General features: G+C 34.6%; 1 protein-coding gene across 3 annotated transcripts; it reads right to left on the bottom strand.

Moving 5' to 3' along the window:
• Positions 1 to 2,546: 2,546 nt before the first annotated feature.
• Positions 2,547 to 15,040, bottom strand: LOC120625682 (E3 ubiquitin-protein ligase Hakai). Of its 3 annotated transcripts, none has more exons than XM_039892804.1 (9): positions 14,430 to 15,040; positions 13,487 to 13,674; positions 12,460 to 12,534; positions 11,756 to 11,857; positions 10,876 to 10,983; positions 9,517 to 9,651; positions 7,352 to 7,499; positions 5,869 to 6,034; positions 2,547 to 3,918 (listed from the first exon to the last, which is right to left on the bottom strand). In XM_039892804.1, the coding sequence occupies exons 1-9, from the start codon at positions 14,638 to 14,640 to the stop codon at positions 3,915 to 3,917; spliced, it is 1,137 nt and encodes a 378-aa protein (XP_039748738.1). In that variant the 5' UTR covers positions 14,641 to 15,040; the 3' UTR covers positions 2,547 to 3,914. The 3 variants fall into 3 exon arrangements, with proteins under 3 accessions (XP_039748738.1, XP_039748739.1, XP_039748740.1); XM_039892805.1 differs by having other exon boundaries at positions 7,352 to 7,496; XM_039892806.1 differs by having other exon boundaries at positions 7,352 to 7,484.
• Positions 15,041 to 18,770: the final 3,730 nt, after the last annotated feature.

The raw sequence follows: 18,770 nt of genomic DNA, 5'->3' as shown, positions 1-18,770 counted from the left end.
CGACATACTTAAAAATTAAATTGAATTCACTTACTGTAAACATTGGTAAAATGTAATAAATACCGCTACCAAATATAAATATAAGAATTTGATTTTATTTCTAAACGTTTCGCAGCGTTCCACCCTTCACTTCAGTGAAAACACACCAGAATTTCTACATTGCGTGCGAACATGTGTTATAGTATTTGTTTATATTTTACTTAATTTTTTTTAATTTTAAGTTCGGCGCACATCAAATCGGGTCACAATGTCAAATTTTAACTTGTGTTTTGTTTCCTACAAGGTGCGTAGTGAGAGGATTTCTACCTATGCCTACTAATTTGATCACGTGTTTGTATGGAATAAGAAAGCGAAGTTTAGTGACAATACTGTTTCCCAGTATCGAATCTAGAGGGCGCTCTTTCGATTTTATACATATTATCTTAGTTAACTTTCGATCGACTAGGTAGAAAATCTTACACTGGGCACTCTAAACTGTAGCGCCACCAATTTATCTATGATGATAAAAGGATCTGCCATTAAATACTATTAACATAGCGTATTAAACAACCAGTAATTTTAACAAGAGCTTTCCGATCAAAAATCTCCAATAAGTTCTGCGTAAAGAAATATACTAGACTAGCGGACCCCAGCGCCATCTGTCGGGCTGATTTGTGAATCTAAACCATCCAGGGTGCCACCCAAACGCATACTAAAAAATCATTCAAATCGGTCCAGCCGTTTAGGAAGAGTTCAGTGACATACACACGCACACAAGAAATATATATATAAAGATATGATTATGATTGGACCGTTAAAATATTTTTTGTTAGATAGAAAGTTTTGTCAATGTGAACATTCGCATTATGCCACAATGTATTGCAATGTATATGCATTCGATAAAAAATATAAAAGAAAACGTACTTAAAAAAGTTATATTCAATAGGATACAAATCCTATAAAACAAAATGAACGTAAAATAAACACCATAGTTAATTACTGGCAAATAAACAAATCTACAGTGTATTTTATGTTTTTAATACATAATAATGATTATCGTCATTTGTCATTTTTGCATTCTATAACATAGAATTTCTCTTTGTTTCGATTCTGTAAAACAACACCAATGAAATCCTTGAGTCAACAGATAAAGACGGTGAAGAACTTAGCATAACTCCTGTGGTTAAGTCTATGGTAATGATTGAATGACCACAGACAAAATCCTTGAAGTTGGGCGAACTCTGTGATCCGCATCGATGTGCGCGAATTCTGTGAATTATGTATTTCGAGAAAATAACATGAATACTGAAATGTTTGTTAAAATAAAAGGTCGCGTTACATTTTCTAAATGACGTAATGAGAAATTTTATTATTATTAATTATTGAGAAACTTTTTTCCATACAGAAAAAGAAAAGTCATAATAAAATCCCTTTTTTAAAATAATCAGATTTAAAAACGAGTAGCAATACTTTTAAATCTGTCAATTATGTTCAAAGCGATTTGTGTACAACATGTTATACTTACTAATGAAATCCTCCGCGCAATAAGACAGTCAGCGCTCTCTTTACATGGCACCTACAACATTAAAGTCAAATATTTAAGAATCGTCTCGGTATTCGACCATATTGTTGTGTTCATCCAATTCTTCCTGTTGCTGGTATTCTATGAAAGTTTACAAACTTAATTCAGCCAATTATATTTGTTGCGATGATTCGCAATGCACGAATCACAAGTTCATTTGATGCAGGTTCCGTCACGAAAGTAGAAACTGCTGTGTTTATTGCCAATTGTAGAAATTGATTAGGAGCCATAGCCTACCCTAGCAGGTCAGCCAACTACCATCTTGGACTGAATTATCACTTAACAGGGTGAGATAGCAATTTGCATTGAAGTGGTACAAAAAAAAATGTTTTAGGCGAATCTTTGACCTAATCTGATTTGATTAGATTCAGCAGTGTTGGCTAAATTTTTCTACTTTCGTGACGAATACTAGGCACTTAATTTCCATGACATTCAAATGGTAAGACACACCCTAGGACCACAATTTTTGACATAAAATGACAGTTCTTATACGAAGTTTGAGAATTTACGTCACGAAATGTATCATTCAATGCCATAGAAATTCAGTGCTCTGCACTGCAGTGCAGTGGGCAGGAGACAAAAATTACAAGGGATATAATTAACGTGTCCATCTGGCACGGGAACATGGAATAGGAGAAGTTTACCCCCATTTTTTTATTGCACATATACTATTTGGATATTATTTCCACTTGTTTTTCCCATTAGTGCACTGAGAGTTGATAAAGCTGTGGGAGAAGATAAATTTTTATCCTCTCCCCGGAGATATAATTGTCTCCTGCCCATGCTAGCTGTCCTGTACGTAGAAGTGATTTTAAATGTTATATGTGTGTGTTGTTTGTTGTACGGGGGACGGGAGTAAATTACAGAATTACGCATTTGTTATGATGCCCGCGAGGCATGGAGTGTGAATGTGATGTAAATAATAATTAATTAATTATATTAATAATACAATATTGATTAGTGTTATTAAATAAAAACCCATTAATTAAATGCAGTGTTTTATTTCTGTGTTTTAATAGGGCCTACCTTAGAGCATTATAACTCTACCAGAAATAATGACCGGGACTGATTGTTACGAATCCCGGCAAACTGCAGATTTTCTATCGGCAGCTAGTTCAGTAATCAGTATGAAGATTTGTGAAATTGCGTATCATAGCGATTTCTGAAAAACAAACACCTTTCGCAATCATATTAGTAACAAGGATAAAAGTAAAATAATCGAACCTTGGTTTCATTATTTTTTTTTATAATATTTAAAATTTCTTTACATAAACAAATTTTGTTGGAAACTGGTATGCAAAACAGTCTTTTATTATTCGGAAGATCTTTGAACAAATCAAATATTTTATGAATCCATAACAATATTTTTATCTACACGATATGTTATTACTTGTTTTGTGATAAAAGTAGTTTAAGCCCACCAGCCTTATAAACCCACCAAACTGAGAGAAGAGGCATGAGCCCAGTATTCGAACGTTAATGGGCTGAGAAAGGTGATGATGTAAGAAAGAGTAATCCATGGACTTCCCGAAAAGTACCGCCATTAGTATATATAGTATTGTACGGCACGGCGATTTAAACTCAATTAATTGTGTTGAGAACATCACAAGGATGATAAAGCTAACTTTACACGCTGTTCCAAAGTAGGTTGGTTTTGGCCTAAATTTCTAAGATCGGCAGACTAAATATAACTTACAAAAAAGTATCATTGATTTTAATATACTAGAAAATTTACTAAAATTTCATTACACACCGAAATTCACTATTACTCATTACATGTCTAAGTTAAACATTTATTTAATACTACCCCTTGAAATGAAAAAAAAGAATCATTTAAATGGTTTTATTTCATTTTGGTTTTTGATATATTTCATGCTTTGGTCTGCCGATCCTATATTTGTAATTTTATAATTTTTTATCAGTGTTTCTACCTACACTTGGAGGAATTATCTTATATTTTTATATGCATATTAAACCTATATTCGGTTAGTAAACATGGTCTGCGATTATTCGGACTATTAAAAACCTCATTTAACCAATATTACATATAAAAACCTTAAAATATTATCATTATTATAATGCATTAACTTTACAATACAGTATTAGCTAAATAAACGAGTCAATATTTCCAGGCAGTTTGTAAGTACATCTTAAGATGTTTTCAATTGTCTTTAATATAAAATTTAGTCATTAAAAATGCACGAATTTCACTGCATTGCGTATAAGTTTGTGTGCACTTTATATTTGCTATGTACTAGTCAATATGTTTTGTGAGTTTGTAGGCACATGTTCACTTATCTCCGAAGTCAAGATATTGCGCGTAGTTTACCGACTCCCGTCGTCGGAACAGAGGCTACCTATTGAAGAAAAAAACAAGACAATTTGAATGAAATAAAAAAGGATGTCTTATCTTGACTTAACACAAACATAAACTATGTCTGAGTTATTGTTTTTGGCATTAGACACAATCAAGTACCAAGGCATGCATGCTCAATAAAAAATGGATATACTATAAGCTATAAAGAAAATAGCTAAGCTAACAATTTAAATAAGTATATTTTAAAATTAGAACCATAGAGTTAAAAACATACAGAAACCGTGTACACGACTAATATTGTAGCAACAAAAACCACTCCACTTTAGAATGGTTTCGCGTTCAAACGATTAGTCAGTCACTGCACACCATTTAGCTGATTACAGTAATTATTTTTCCTCTAATGTTCTGACCATTTAAAGTAATTAATTATGTTTGTGTTTTAATTAAGTAATTAAATATATATTACTTTTTAATTTTTAAAAATTGCACTATCACGTAGTATTATTATAGAAAGTAGGAAATAGTGTAAGTTTATATTTTTTTGCATGTCATCTAAGGCGGATTGTTTGTCCTTATATTTTATCTACCAACAATGTAAAACCTATCAGCAAATAAACGAATTGAATTGATCCATTTGTGTAAACTAGTTTATGTATTAATATGTAGTTATTCGCACGTATGTATTTTAAAAATGGTTACCACCAGCAGTCTCTACCCCTTTTCTTTTTTCCTAATTCGAAGGTTGCCTGGTAGAGCTCGCTATTAAGCGATAAGGCCGCCTCTTGTGTTCTACTTCTTTCTTTATGTTTCTGTTCTTATTATATTTTTGTATGTGTTAATGTTGTGATATACAAATAAAGAGTTAAAAAATAAAATGTTCACCATAAAATGGGAAAATGGGAAAAAGTTTGAGAGCAACATTCGTTTGTTTTTGGACACAATACACTGCATACAATAATTGCTGAATGAGGATTCTGTATGTTCATAATTCTATGCTTGGAACTTATTGAGAGACGTCTCTGGGATATTCTTTGTTAGTTTTTTTTTGTTATAATTTGACGGACCAATCAGATGGCCCACCTTATGGTAAGTGGAAAACTATCTTCTATAAACAGTACACGTACTGGAACGTGCCATCCGGTGTCCTTCAACCTGAAGCGTAGGTTTTAAGCCTCTTGCGCTCCTGTGCGAAGCCGGGGCGAGTCAATAGTATATACAGGATAATTTTGAAACCACTGCGTATTTTTTTTGGTGGTTCGGTATCGGTAATAGAACATATTTCCACAAAATTTTTATATATTTTTCTTACCATGTCCGACCATAAAATAAGCAAATCATGGCTACTATAATAGGTATCTACCTAAATAAATAATAGCCCACTACAATCTTAGGCTGCATCATCACTTACCACCAGGTTAGATTGCAGTCATGAGCTAACTTGTAGTGGGTTAAAAAAAAACATCGTAATGTGTGGCATGCATAGGTAAGTAATGGGTTTTTAAATTTGAAATGTTTAAGTTTTACACTATTAAAGATTTATAAAAAAAAAACATCTATCCTCCGCTTGCGGGGCTTTTGAATGCCCGAGCAACCGGCGGTCAGGGCTCCAGAGTGAGCAACCTCCTCATAATACGCGCCGTTTCAAGGACTACTATTATGTTTAAGTTATTATTATGCTTTATTTTAAGGAATTACCGCTGCGACGAAAGGACCGAGTGCGAGAACGTTGATCGCAAGTTAACAGCTGAGAGCTATTGTAGGATGCCCATAATTATCTTTTCCGGGGACTAATCTATTGTAACCGCAACTTCTGCATCGTTAAATAAAACATAAAAAAAAAAATATATGTTCATAAATTTGGTTCATGTATGACATATTAAAATATCCGCACTGGAAAATATATCCTGTATAATAATTTTTTTTCATATGAACTTAAATTGAAATTATAATCATAGATTGCTAGAAAAAAAAATTGTCTTTGGATTCAGACCTATAGTAGTGGTGTTGGGCCTGCGGCGGCCACTGTTGGACCGGCACGCCGGGTTGCTGGTAGCCGTCCGGCCAACGCGGACTTTCCGAGATGGGGTTGACAGTTGCAATGGGCACGGAGCTCTGCATTGGAGACACACCCGCCACGTTGGTCGTCAGCGTTGGACCTGACCAACATGTATATTAGTTAAGCATAATCACATCATCACGACAGACGTAAGAGCGCTATACGACGTGTAAAAGATTTACGAAATAATATATTTCCATACAAACGAATTCAAAACAGTTTAAGAGTTGTCAACCCTAATGAAGATAAAAGACCGACACGCGCAAAGCATCTACTCTAAGCGACTCTAACCCATTACAGCGACAGCAGTCACATAATTTTAATTTTGCATGTGATGTGAGGGCTGTGTCTTATTTCTTTCAGTAAAAACGATGGCAGTGGTTTAGTCAAAAACTATTAGGTTTTCGGTATCACACATAATATGTTTTAGAGACAGTATACAGTACATAATGTACTCGTACAGTATATTATGTACTCGTAAGTAAAGCTCGTGAAATATTATTTCAGTTTTCATTTACTCGTTGTATACATGCTCTTCGACGCTGTTTACATTAAAACTCACAACTTTTGTTCTACAACCTTTTTTTTAACTCGATAGTTTGTTAAATTTTATATTATCAATATTTTGCATACTCTACTTATAACTAGTCTGTAATGTTACAGCGGCAATAGCGCGTGAACAGCGACAGAATCGTTCGGTCACTGACCCGACTATGCGACGTTATCGCATCACGTTTTCATGTCATTGGAATTTGATTTCACAGTGTAATATGACACTTTACTGAAATAACATGATTTATGAATTTTAAGAAGTCGTAGAACGAAAGTTGTTAGTTTTAATAATAGGAACTACAAGGCAGAGAGCTTTCTGGTATTTTTTATTTGAGCCTGTATAGTACAAAAAATATATTTATTTATAATATAATACAATACGACTAATTTTTCTAACTTGTCTTTTTATGTCAACAATCTTTTCATTACTTTTAATTGTAAAGTAAGTTTTAAAAATAGAATAAAAACAAATGTTTTGAAATAAATGAAATAAAATGAGATATTCTTTATAAATGAATGCTTTTAATACTTATATTTTTAAAACGACATTTACGTTAAAAATTAATTGAAAGATTGTTTACATAACAAGACATCGAAGAAAAAATTTGTGTATTGAGTGCATTGTTGATTGAATTGTCGCTACGTAAGACGTAACTATAGTAAGTGTTCTTTGTTTACATAACTTATAGCTTTTCGTGGCGGGGACTTACATACAGTAAGGGCCTTGTTAAAAAACGTGGCATAACGTCGGAATAATTATTAAATATAACAGCAATGTTCTGTCGCACTAGAACTGCCAGCATCTTCCAAAATTCAGCACTTCAGAACTATTCCGTCGTTATGCTACATGACGTGAGCTCCGTACCAGGCTGTCCGACGTAGGTGGCAGGCGGTGCGGCGTAGGGCGCGGCCGCGTAATACGGAGGTGGCGGCACGCTCAGTGCGTGAGGGAGCACCGCCACTGACGACACTGATGGCATGGCGGGCGGCGGCACCGGCTGCGGATTTTGCTGCTTAACACATCAATTCAACTTATATAGGCTTAGTAGCCTGAGCTCCGGCCTCCCCGTTCGGGGGTGACCGAGATTGATCCCCGAAACGCACCTCTTCTCACCTTAATTTGAATCATTTTAAATTCTAGTTTTAACGGTGAAGGAAAACGTCGTGAGGAAACCTGCATGCCTGAGAGTTGTCCATAACGTTCGCAAAGGTAGGTGGAGTCTTCCAATCCGCACTTGGTCGGTTAGGTCGACTACGGTCTAACTCAAGGGCCTATGTAGTAGGCCGTTAATAAATATACTACAACAATACACACATCGCCATCTAGCCCCAAAGAAAGCGTAGCTTGTGTTATGGGTATATACATTATATACATAAATACTTATAATCTATCTATATATATAAAAGATAAACTGTGTGGGTATGTTCCGAAACGGCTGTATAGGCTCCGGCTGAAACTTTCAGGGAATCTCCGGATTGACCTGGCGAGTAATCCTGTAAAGTTTGGTGACGATCGGAGCACTCCTATTTTTGAACTGTCAAACTGTCAAATACAGCTTTTATTTACTATGATGACATTCTATTATTGCGTGTACATGGGTGTAGATAATGATCTTCCCCCGCTCGAGAAGAGAATAGAAGAGAATGAATACGGAGAGAAATAAATGATTTAATATATTATGAGACGTAAATTAAATTTAATGATGTAAGTTTATTGTTTAAATAAAATAAAGCAATATCTAGCGCGGGCTAAAAGCGGGCTAGAAGCGGTCTGGGTACGCTTGTATACATATAAACACCCAGACACTGAAACACATTTATGTTCATCACACAAATATCTTCCAGTTGTGGGAATCGAACCCACGGCCTTAGACTCAGAATGCAGGGTCGCTGCCCACAGCGCAAATCGGCTCTCTAAAATTAATGGGATGAAATAAAAGATTTAGTTGAAAGGACAGAGAGTAACAATGGTTATGTTATGGATAGTAACAACTTTTTATTCCAGGAAAACAAACAGTTGCAACGGGATTAGTAAATAATCGTAATAAACAAAAAAAAACATACCAAGCAACTTAGCAAAAGCTGAAATGGATCAGTTCAAGTAGCTTTTTAGGTCGCGTTTTAGATAGCACACTAAAAGTCAGAATAAGATAATAATGCCCGTTAAATTATCAAAATTATATGCCCGTTAAATTATCAAAATTATCCACTATCCAATATGCCCGTTAACACTAAAACTAGGAAACGCGTACAGAAACACGTTTCACCAACTCTTAGATAATGACTAACGTTCACTGTCACTGAAACGATGTTGTAACATCTTAAGTTACAACATCGTTTCAGCGGTGCGTAATGTTTAGGGAACTCGTAAACTGACATTTGACAGATGAAAAAAAATATAGATTCGGTTATATGATAATACAAACACCAAACATTATACATAGTACAACACCTTGTGTCAAGAATCATCAATGACCTTTTCTCCATTCACCACAAATTTATTATTACTCTTTATTTGTACACCACATGAAAGGTTATACAAGGAAAAAAGAAACATAAAAATAGAAGTAGAATACAAAAGGATATTGCTTAGTAGCGATCTCTGCCAGGCAACCTCAGAATTAGGAAAAAAAGGAAAATTAACTGCAGGTGGTACAAAATAAAAAATAAATGTTAAAACATACGAATAACTAAATACTAATAAACATAAACTAATATACACAAATGCATATATAACATATTAACATTAAAAAAAAAAATACTAATAAAAAGGTTATGTGAGATGACTCGGGAAAATCAATTCGTGAAAGGCAATTGATGCCTAAAAATTCATTTATTTCAAATAGGCCCGGTTTATAAACACCTTTGAAAGTCAAGCCACTCTGTAGCGACTCTACCACCGGTTCGGAAGGCAGTTCCTAGAAGAAGGCCTAGGAATCGCCTTTTACTAGGCGATACTTACTTAGGCATTGCCTTGTTTGTCGTTAGTGAAAACGGGTATAAGGATATTTATTTTTTATTTTTTCTTACCTGGTAGTATGAATAGTAGTTGTGCGAGTCCGGCTGGTCGTGTATGGGCACGGTGATTAGGTTGGTACGCGGCCCCCGTAGCCGATCGCCTACACCGTGAGCATGCGAGCGTGGGTCGTTAGCACTGCTCGGCACCTGCAGTACAAGACAGTAGACTGCAGTAAATTTAATTTACTCCTACAAAAATCAAACTTAAAACTGCATAGTTCAGGTCCAAATCTATGTCCATTCGAATTCATAATAGAATCCCAGAAAATATCAAAGAAAAAGAGAATTACAATGTGTTTTTATAAAACCTCTAAAAATATTAAAATAATAAAATTTATTACGCTGTAAACTATTTTTTTTAAATAATTTAATTTTATATTTCTTATTAATGAATGGTCTGCCTCTCTACTACCACAATTGCTGTTTCTTTATGTATCAACATTATTTCGTAGTTCGGTTACACATTATATGTTCAGTCACCTTAACACGATTCAGTGCAATCTAGTCGATAGAATTTTTTTTTAGTTTATTTATAAAAAAATTAGGTTAAAATTTAAACAAAAAACACGCTTGGGATAATTGCGATGCGAACTCGACAAATGCATCACAAATAAAGAATGAAAAAATGTAATGAATTGAATGATTGCAAAATTGCATATTTTTATCGAATGTGGTCATCTCACAATCTTAAGGAAACTGTTTTCGAGATTTGTTTTATCATTAAATGACTCTTTTATTCTTCACCAATTCTATATTAAATCTTTTAAAGATGCCTGAGATTTTTTTAAATATATTTTACACTCATTGTTTTAAATTATGAAATAAAAATATAAATAAATAGATAATGGCGTTTAAATTCATTAACAGTTTTTACAAATAAAAAGGAAAAGTAAATAGCCAAAGCAAGAGACGCCATAAAGCTAATTCTGCAACTTAAATGGAGATGGGCGGGTCACATTCAATGATGTAAAGATAGTAGATGGACAAAAATTGTTACCAAATGGCATCCCATGGATTGGAAGAGAAGACCTAGGCCATTGAAAAGATGGGAGGTATGGTAAGACATGGAGTACTCTTGCAAGGGACAGGTGCAAATGGAAAATATGGAGGAGGCTTTTACCGCCGCTGGCGGTAAAAGCCTCCTCCATATTTAAATTAGATAGTTTAAGTACAATAAGGGCAATACTTAGCTATTAAAACATTAAAATAGAAAATAAGAATTTAGGATTAAGGAAAATTGTATTTAACTCTATTATATTTAGCCAGTAAGGTACTTAATTGTAAGGAATGTAAATAAAGCTTTATTATTATTATTAAATAGCCAATTGATTGAATGAAACTGTTTTTTTTTTTTTTTTTTTAAATACGTACGGAAAGAGGTTTGACTATGGCGACTGAGGGAGGCGGGGGCTCCGGCTCTTGTTTGTTTTCCCCTCCCGCGGAGACATGTCTGTGGTTTATGTGAGCTTGTAAGTCTCGCTGTAAAAAATGTAAAAGGTACAATATAGCTATATTGATAAACATATCCTTGTCTCACTTGAAGTTTTGTTGGGTGTATTCTTAACTAGTTCCATTCAACATTAATCAAACATCATGGAAGTTAAGCTAATTCCTTATTTATAATAATCCATAGTAACCCAAGCTTCTACAGTATTTTCTTTTACGCCTTTGGTTGCCTGGAAGAGATCGCTATATAGCAGTAAGGCCGCCAAATTGTACCTTATACCTTAACACTCTATTATATTTGATTTTGTGTGTGGTGTATATTAAAAGTATACTCATAGGCAAAAATGGAACAGTGAAATAATGATGAAAACAAACACAAACATTTTTAAAAATCTATTTTTGCTTTCACTAAATTCTTATATAAAACATTAGTTCTTATTTTATTATTCTACTGGCGGTATCGGTTGTTATTCTGCCGTTGCCGTGTTAAATTGAATGCAATCTATATCTTTTCATAATTTTGTCAAAATCTCCTTTAAGTGGTTTAGGCTTTAAAGGTATTAGACAAACGGAATTCTTAAGAATTTATATTTTTATGGAAATAAGAAAAAAAACAGTCAATAACTAACAATATAAATTCGTGGCTAGATTTTAAAGTTGCAAGAAATATTGTATAATCAACCGCAAATTAGACAGAATATATTTTAAACTCCATTCCTCAGGGGTTGCAGGAAAATCATTGTTAGTTATTTTTTTATTAAACACAAAATTTTTTTGCTGCTGATTAAATAATTATTTCTTTTACCTGAGACAAATAGGTTCTTCTGCATCCGGTATTGCCATATCTAGTTCCAGAGTGGGTGCACATGAAAACTGTGCCAAGACCAGTTTGTTCAACCCTTAACACCTGCAAGCATATTATAAATCAATGTTTTAATTTTTTTTATGCATTAATAACTTTGTGTTGCTAGTTGTAAAAGGTTTTCCTTGGAGATAACAGTTTGCGTGTGCTTTGGAGGTACTCAACAAGTATTTATTTATTTTTAGTTAAATTTAAATTAACTAACTGTTATTAATGGATTAAAGAGGTTAATCATCCTATTTGTTTATAAGATACACTAAATGCACTGAAGTATTTTATCAATAAGATCCTACATAGGACAGTTCACCCATCTGGCAAAGGTAGGCGTCCCCTCCATTAAAACATGAGTCTAGAGATATGGTAAAGTCAATATCTTCAACCCTGTGCTGTGCATCGTTAATATAACAAATAATATTTGAGGATAATCATGAAAGCCAGAAAACACACAAGAATTAAATTTCCTTCTCTCCTGTGAGAGGTCTGTGCCAACAAGTGGGGCTAGGATGGAATATGTGTCCTCTACTATGAAAGATCTGTGGCATGATCTGTGGATCTGTGGCCCAGAAGTGTGGCATTAATAGGATGGGAATGAATATGATCATTTGATTGATGACTTAACCTAAATTATAAAGAAATATAGAACATACCTTTTCCCTACAGCGTGGGCAGTGAGTATGCTCAGCTCTAGCACAAGACAAGCAAAACACATGTTTACATGGTATCTGAAACAATTTTAGTTATTGAATGTTGTATCACTACATTTCATTACATGGGAGAGTAATTATATATTTATCACTCATAAAGCGAAAGAGAGATTTACATTGTGTGGAGATGTGAACTTACAATTCCAATCAGAGTCCAAAGGGATAGAATAAGACAGTGTCTTGTGAGACACTCATTGTTTAAGTAGTTGCAGCGTTTGATATTGTGCTTAGTTAAATATGGAGAAGGGTGGCACAGGATTGTAAGCACTGGCGAGAGCTGGAGGAGGCCTTTGCCGTGAGGCACACAGAGCTAAGGGACTTGATTTAATGATGAAATGAAATGTAAAAACTTAATGTAACTCTTCTCTGAAATAAAAGGCTATTTTATTTTATTTTATTTATTTTATTAGTTAAATATAGTTCTTACTGTAGACATGTAGTGTATATATAAATAAATAAATATATATACTACGACAATACACACATCGCCATCTAGTCCCAAAGTAAGCGTAGCTTGTGCTATGGGTACTAAGACAACTGATGAATATTTTTATGAATAACATACATAAATACTTAAAATATACATATAAAGACCCAGACACTGAAGAATATACATGCTCATCACACAGACATTTTCGCTGCAAACTGCGCCAATCGGCCGGCCGTATGAAAGTACGTGAACTTGAAGCTAATGAAATTTAAAAAAAAAATATAAATTTTAGTTCATATATTCAATATGTGTATCTGTTAAAATATGTTTAGATTTATAGTTTCTTTTCTGCTTGCGGCTCTGGTGTTACATTGACCAGTTGCAAACTGTTGTGATGCATACTTAGTTTTTTAAGAATTCAATAATAAAATTGTACATATGGTACATAAGCAAGCATTTCCATGAGCCAACTTCAGGCTGACAAAGATTGTGACATCTGTAAAGGTGCATTAATAATTATAATTATGAAATATCTCTTACCATTCTACCGTAAATGAGTATAGGTTTGGAGCAGATATCACAACAATATATCATAGGGTTAAGCACTTTCTCCCCAATGAGTGTAGCACGGTGGCTCCAGTCCAATCTAAGCATGGGCTCTGGGGGACCTCTCTGCAGGGTTGTAAACACTGGTGCCTCAAGCTGGGATATGTCTGATGGGACTTCCACTAGAAAAGTAGAGATAACACCCTCCGTCAGAAATTATAATAAATTTGTAATGTATATATATGTACATAAGTTTATAAGTGCGATATGTGGAACTGATTGAAACGCGATATTTTTTATTATTATTTTTTATATTTTTTTTAGAACTACCCTCCATATTTTGTATGTAGCTTTAAAATACTTTAACTACTTATAATTCCGAGTGAACTACGATGAATACCGGTGTACATATAAACCCGATTGGGTTTTTGTTACGCAGTAACAGATATTATTATGTTAACATAAAAATGTATATTTTCAATGAAATAATAATATAATTTTAGCTATAGGTTTAAGACAGCATTATTTTGATATTATTACCACCTGTGCACCAATGTTGGTAGAGCACCAAAGTGCACCAATGTTGGGAGAGCACCATGGTTCACCAATGTTTGGAAAAATGTCTCCCGCCCATGCTAGGCAAGCAGGTCATAAAAAAATCATCAAACATTAAAGCCTGTATTGGAGCAGCATAGAGGGTTTAACTCTTTAAGGCTCTTATGCATCATCATTACCCTAATGAATGTGCTTTTCTGTGTCTACCAATCCACATGTCAGATTATATCCTCAACCCTTCTCATTTTCAGCGGTAACCAGCTGTACCTTGCAGTGGTACGATTATTTATCATACCTGCGTGTTTGTTGAATAGATCTATTGGTACAGGTTAACCATGTTATTAAAAAAAATCAGTCTAAATTAGATTTACTAAAAGCTTACTTTTGACAGGTTCACTTGGCTCAGGCTCTTCTTTAACTTCCTCCACCATAGTTTCCTCCTGGTCCTGCACAGTCTCTTCCACAGAGCACTCCTCCTCATCAGAGGACATCACTTTTGCCACTTTCTTGCCCCTTCCGCGCCCTCGACCGCGACCTCTCCCACGGCCACGACCTCTGCCTCTACCGCGAGAATTTCTCTTCTCTCCGTTCATTATGGAATTCTTTACAGCTACAAGCTAACAAGTCGCAGGTCTTTCCGAACTAAAGTTACAGTTCTCTTAGTGATTAAACTATGAATGCACTTTAACTGGGTATTTGTGAAAATGTTCTATCCACAATAGGTTTAATATCCCTGTTTCCTTTTTAAACAATAATACAACTTTATCCACTGAGTTTTGTATGCATTATAACATCAAAGTTCAAACCAAGCTAACCTCTATCAATAGTTTTTGATTAAAACTATTATATATTTATATGCATTGACCAAATAGATTGGATAGATAGTTAAATTCTTTATTGCCATAAATCTATGAGAAAGTTTTATAAGAAACTTAAATTCGATATCCGAAACATTCCGAAATTCTAAGTTCCGACATAGTTCCGACATCACCACTTGACTCGTTACTTGTCACTCTGGTGAAATGTCATCTGTCATAACGAATGTCAATTGACATTTTAATAGGTTACTAGATTTTCTGGTCAGGGTTCGAGCTTTTTTGATATTTATTATGATAGAGCCTTCACGATCTTTACAGAAGTGTTGCTATAGAAAACCTTAAAATAATTTTCGGGTTCCGCTCGTAGGACTCTCGTAGCAATACGGGTAACGAATGCCATTCACTAATAGCTATAAAATACTGTCTCCTGACTGGAAGTACCTAGGTTTGATTGCCTCGATCTTCGACAAATAATGTATTAGAGGTACTCTGTGCAGTTCCGTACAAAGTTACGTAAAGAAAGGTTTCCGATATTATTTAAAGTACATGTTAGGTAGGTATATAACAGTAATAAAAGTCCGCAATGAACGGAAGTAATGAAGAGATGCAATCTATTTAGGTATTATTTTTGTGTTCTGTATTATATACGTTTGGAGTGCTTGTTCGATGTTTATAAATATCATCTTTAAAGGTTGTCAGAATCAGTAGTCCTCTTGACCTTCAAATGAATGGAGCTGCGTTATATCGACTGACCATTAAACCAACTTCCGTATTTAAAGCCGTTAATTACAAGCGATGTTTCTATTTTAGAACAACATGATTATTGCATGTCTTTGCTCTCGGTCTAGGTCAAGATAGGTCGTAAGAGGATCGGGAGCAGGCGTCTGGCTCGTGAACGTCGCCTGCCCTTTTGATACGGCAATGGATGCGCGGAATCTCTCAACCGTTGGAGATAAGTCCTCAAGTTAGAAGGCGCACGTTATGTTCCTTGTGCGCCTTCGGTGATTTGTAAGGCCATATTAGTATGTCCTAGAGGACGCTCTGCCACGATGGGCGCCGCTAGCTGGGTCGTGCATGTGTACGAAAGCGCTTCCGTGGCCCAGCCACCAGGCTGGTTGGAACACAGTGAGGTTATAGTCGTTATGATTCCGATTGATTCACTGTGCCTCCCCGTGGCGTGAACATTAACTGCTTATATCATGATACTTCGGATAGGGCCAAGTATTTTGCGAGTACTATCTATCAATCGATAATTATGTTTACGCTTGACTGCGATCTGACATACCAAGTAATAATGAATTCTAAGATGGATACGCCTTAACTGGGCCCTTATTTGCTACTAGCATAAGGCCCAACTTTGTCAGCGTGTAATTTTTAGGTTCCCTGTTTAACCAACAACTTGAGTTAACTGGCTCTCGCTGCCATAAGAATTTTTCTTATATACCAAAATTATAATAATTTTCTTCATTTAATCATACAAACTTAGCATTGTGCTACACGCCCTGCCAGGCATGCAGTGCTGATTTTCAGCTGAAATCCTAGCCCAGGTGTGTTCATGAGTTGAGAATGACGATGTTACCTCGCAAATATACATTCAAAATTAAAAAAAATTCAAAATTCAAAATTCATTTATTTCAAGTAGGCCTAATATAAGCACTTTTGAAACGTCAAGTCTGTCTGTTTGTAGTGACTCTACCACCGGTTCGGAAGGCAGATTCTACCGAGAAGAAGCCGGCAAGAAACTCAGCAGTTGCTCTTTTCCAAAAAATTTTTCCATTATCTTCACTATCTAGTTACATTTTCATTCGCGTCGAGGGCTGAAGGCGATGGGCGGTGAGTTCGCGACACCTAAAGCGGCCACGGTCGGTTACAGCTCCGACATAGCATGTGCCGCAGATATTTAATAAGTATAGATTTGTCCTCTAAAGCCACGGTAATATTATGGGTATACATACGATTAGAATGTGTATACATAATATTACCGTGCTAAAGCGGCTATAGCTAGCGGGTAAGGTTTCTTTTTCTCTTGCAGGGGGATAGAGTTCTTGCTCCAGCATGCACCTGTGACGTGACATGTGTGAAAAAAATATAAATTTCCGAATTGGACGCATTTGAACCCGGGACCACCTATCTAAAAGCCCGCAGCGCTCGCCACTGCGCCAGGTTGGGCGTCACCTTAAGTCATAACGAATTGTTATTCACGCATTTATTACATACGGTACTATTTATTGCATATCTATCCTTATAAAATGATATTTATTTCAGTACATCGTAAATAGATACCTACTAAAAAATAAAATTATGATAGGTATTTCTGTAATTCTTTCTGTATGATAGGTATTTCATAGCCCCGGTTCGGACTAAATATTCTATTGTCTGTGAATTGTATGAGAATAACCTATTATTACCGAGCTTGTTTCTAATTTAACATTATTTATAGCTTTAATTATAATTTCATTTACGTAATTATTCAAATCTGCGTATAAATTATTATCATCTGCAGAACTCGTTTCATGCCATAACTTTATATAATACTCGATAGATGGCATTAGGCGTAGGTTATTTCGCTATTCTATCCTACAATATAATAAAATGAAGTCTTTGGACTTCTAGTTTTCTTCTAATCAACATTAAAATTTGTTGCAGGGTGTGTAATAAATGACCTCAGGTACTGGCAGTAGTTGGAAAAAAAATGTTGATTAAAAAGAACCGACTTTCATTTATAACTAAAAAGCAGGAAATAAATATGTTCTACAACATTTTTAAGTCGGTGCCAAGTAAAATGTAGAAAGTTACTATGTATAGGTAGGTTAGAAAGGAACCAGGAATTTTCAAAATTTTACTTTGCTTCGATTTGAAAATGTCGCAGAAATATTTCTTGCTTTTTAGTTATTATATACTTATATCAAAGTCATACTATATTATCTAAATTTTTTTTGAAGATTGAAGCATTAACCCCACTCTAATTTAGTAGTTAGTCACTTAATTCTGTTTAGCTGATGACAGTAATTATTATTTATTCTGTATGTTTTTAATTATAATATGGTTAGTAGACTATATTTTTTGTTGTTGTACCCATTATTGTTTATACAAAACTTATAATAATATTTTATATTATAAATAACTAATAATATCTATATGTGTTAAAAATCTTTTACAAATTAATCCGCTATGTTTCCTGTGGCTCTATTTTTGCAGCTTTTAATATATGCGAAATATATTTCATCATAAAAACGTCTTGATAATAAATAATGGGCTAGCCACCGTACAGTAGGTATATTATTTCGCAACCAGGAACCGATTACGGATTGGATTTAAAAATAAAATAACATTTGGCAAACTTCACTTCCTTGAACTGTACACTTTTCCCGATGACGATGATTTCGCGTTTCTTTTAAAATAGCGTTAGTGGACTCACAGCGGGCGATGCTCTGACGTTTTTTTTCCCAAGAAGTAATTAATTTGTCATACCTTCAAACGACACTTATGACATACTATATCGTCCTTCATAGTATCTACTATACCGCGTAACTTAATTTTTTAAATAAATATATACTGCTACCCTACCCAGGTCGATGCTATAAACAATAGTTTTCAGTCGTTTGAAAGTATAGGTACCATAAAGGACAATATAAAAATTCGTAAACAAAGTAGGTATTCACGTATTCATCATCTGTTGCCTATTAACTTCTGTTACAGTAAAACAACACAAAAACAAAAACCATAAATACATTTTTGCCAGATATTTTATATATATAGATAGTTTTCAAGAAACAATTAAAAAATTATATTTGATTAACAACCAATGTTCATGACATTGAGTTGGTGGGTATTTTGATATACATAAATACGACTGCATAATCGATGCACCTCAGTCCTACATGGACTCGAACGTTGCAAAGATA

The sequence above is a fragment of the Pararge aegeria genome, chromosome 8 (assembly GCF_905163445.1).
Source record: "Pararge aegeria chromosome 8, ilParAegt1.1, whole genome shotgun sequence".
NCBI lineage: Eukaryota > Metazoa > Arthropoda > Insecta > Lepidoptera > Nymphalidae > Pararge > Pararge aegeria.
This window is presented reverse-complemented; position numbering and strand designations above follow the sequence as displayed.

Bases quoted from the DNA above. Each gene is read 5' to 3' on its own strand.
- LOC120625682 (XM_039892804.1), bottom strand. From the start codon at position 14,640: ATGAACGGAGAGAAGAGAAATTCTCGCGGTAGAGGCAGAGGTCGTGGC. The intron at 11,858-12,459 runs GTATGTTCTATA...ATATGCTTGCAG, and splicing joins GCCCACGCTGTAGGGAAAAG to GTGTTAAGGGTTGAACAAAC. The intron at 7,500-9,516 runs GTAAGAAAAAAT...TGATGTGTTAAG, and splicing joins ACTACTATTCATACTACCAG to CAGCAAAATCCGCAGCCGGT.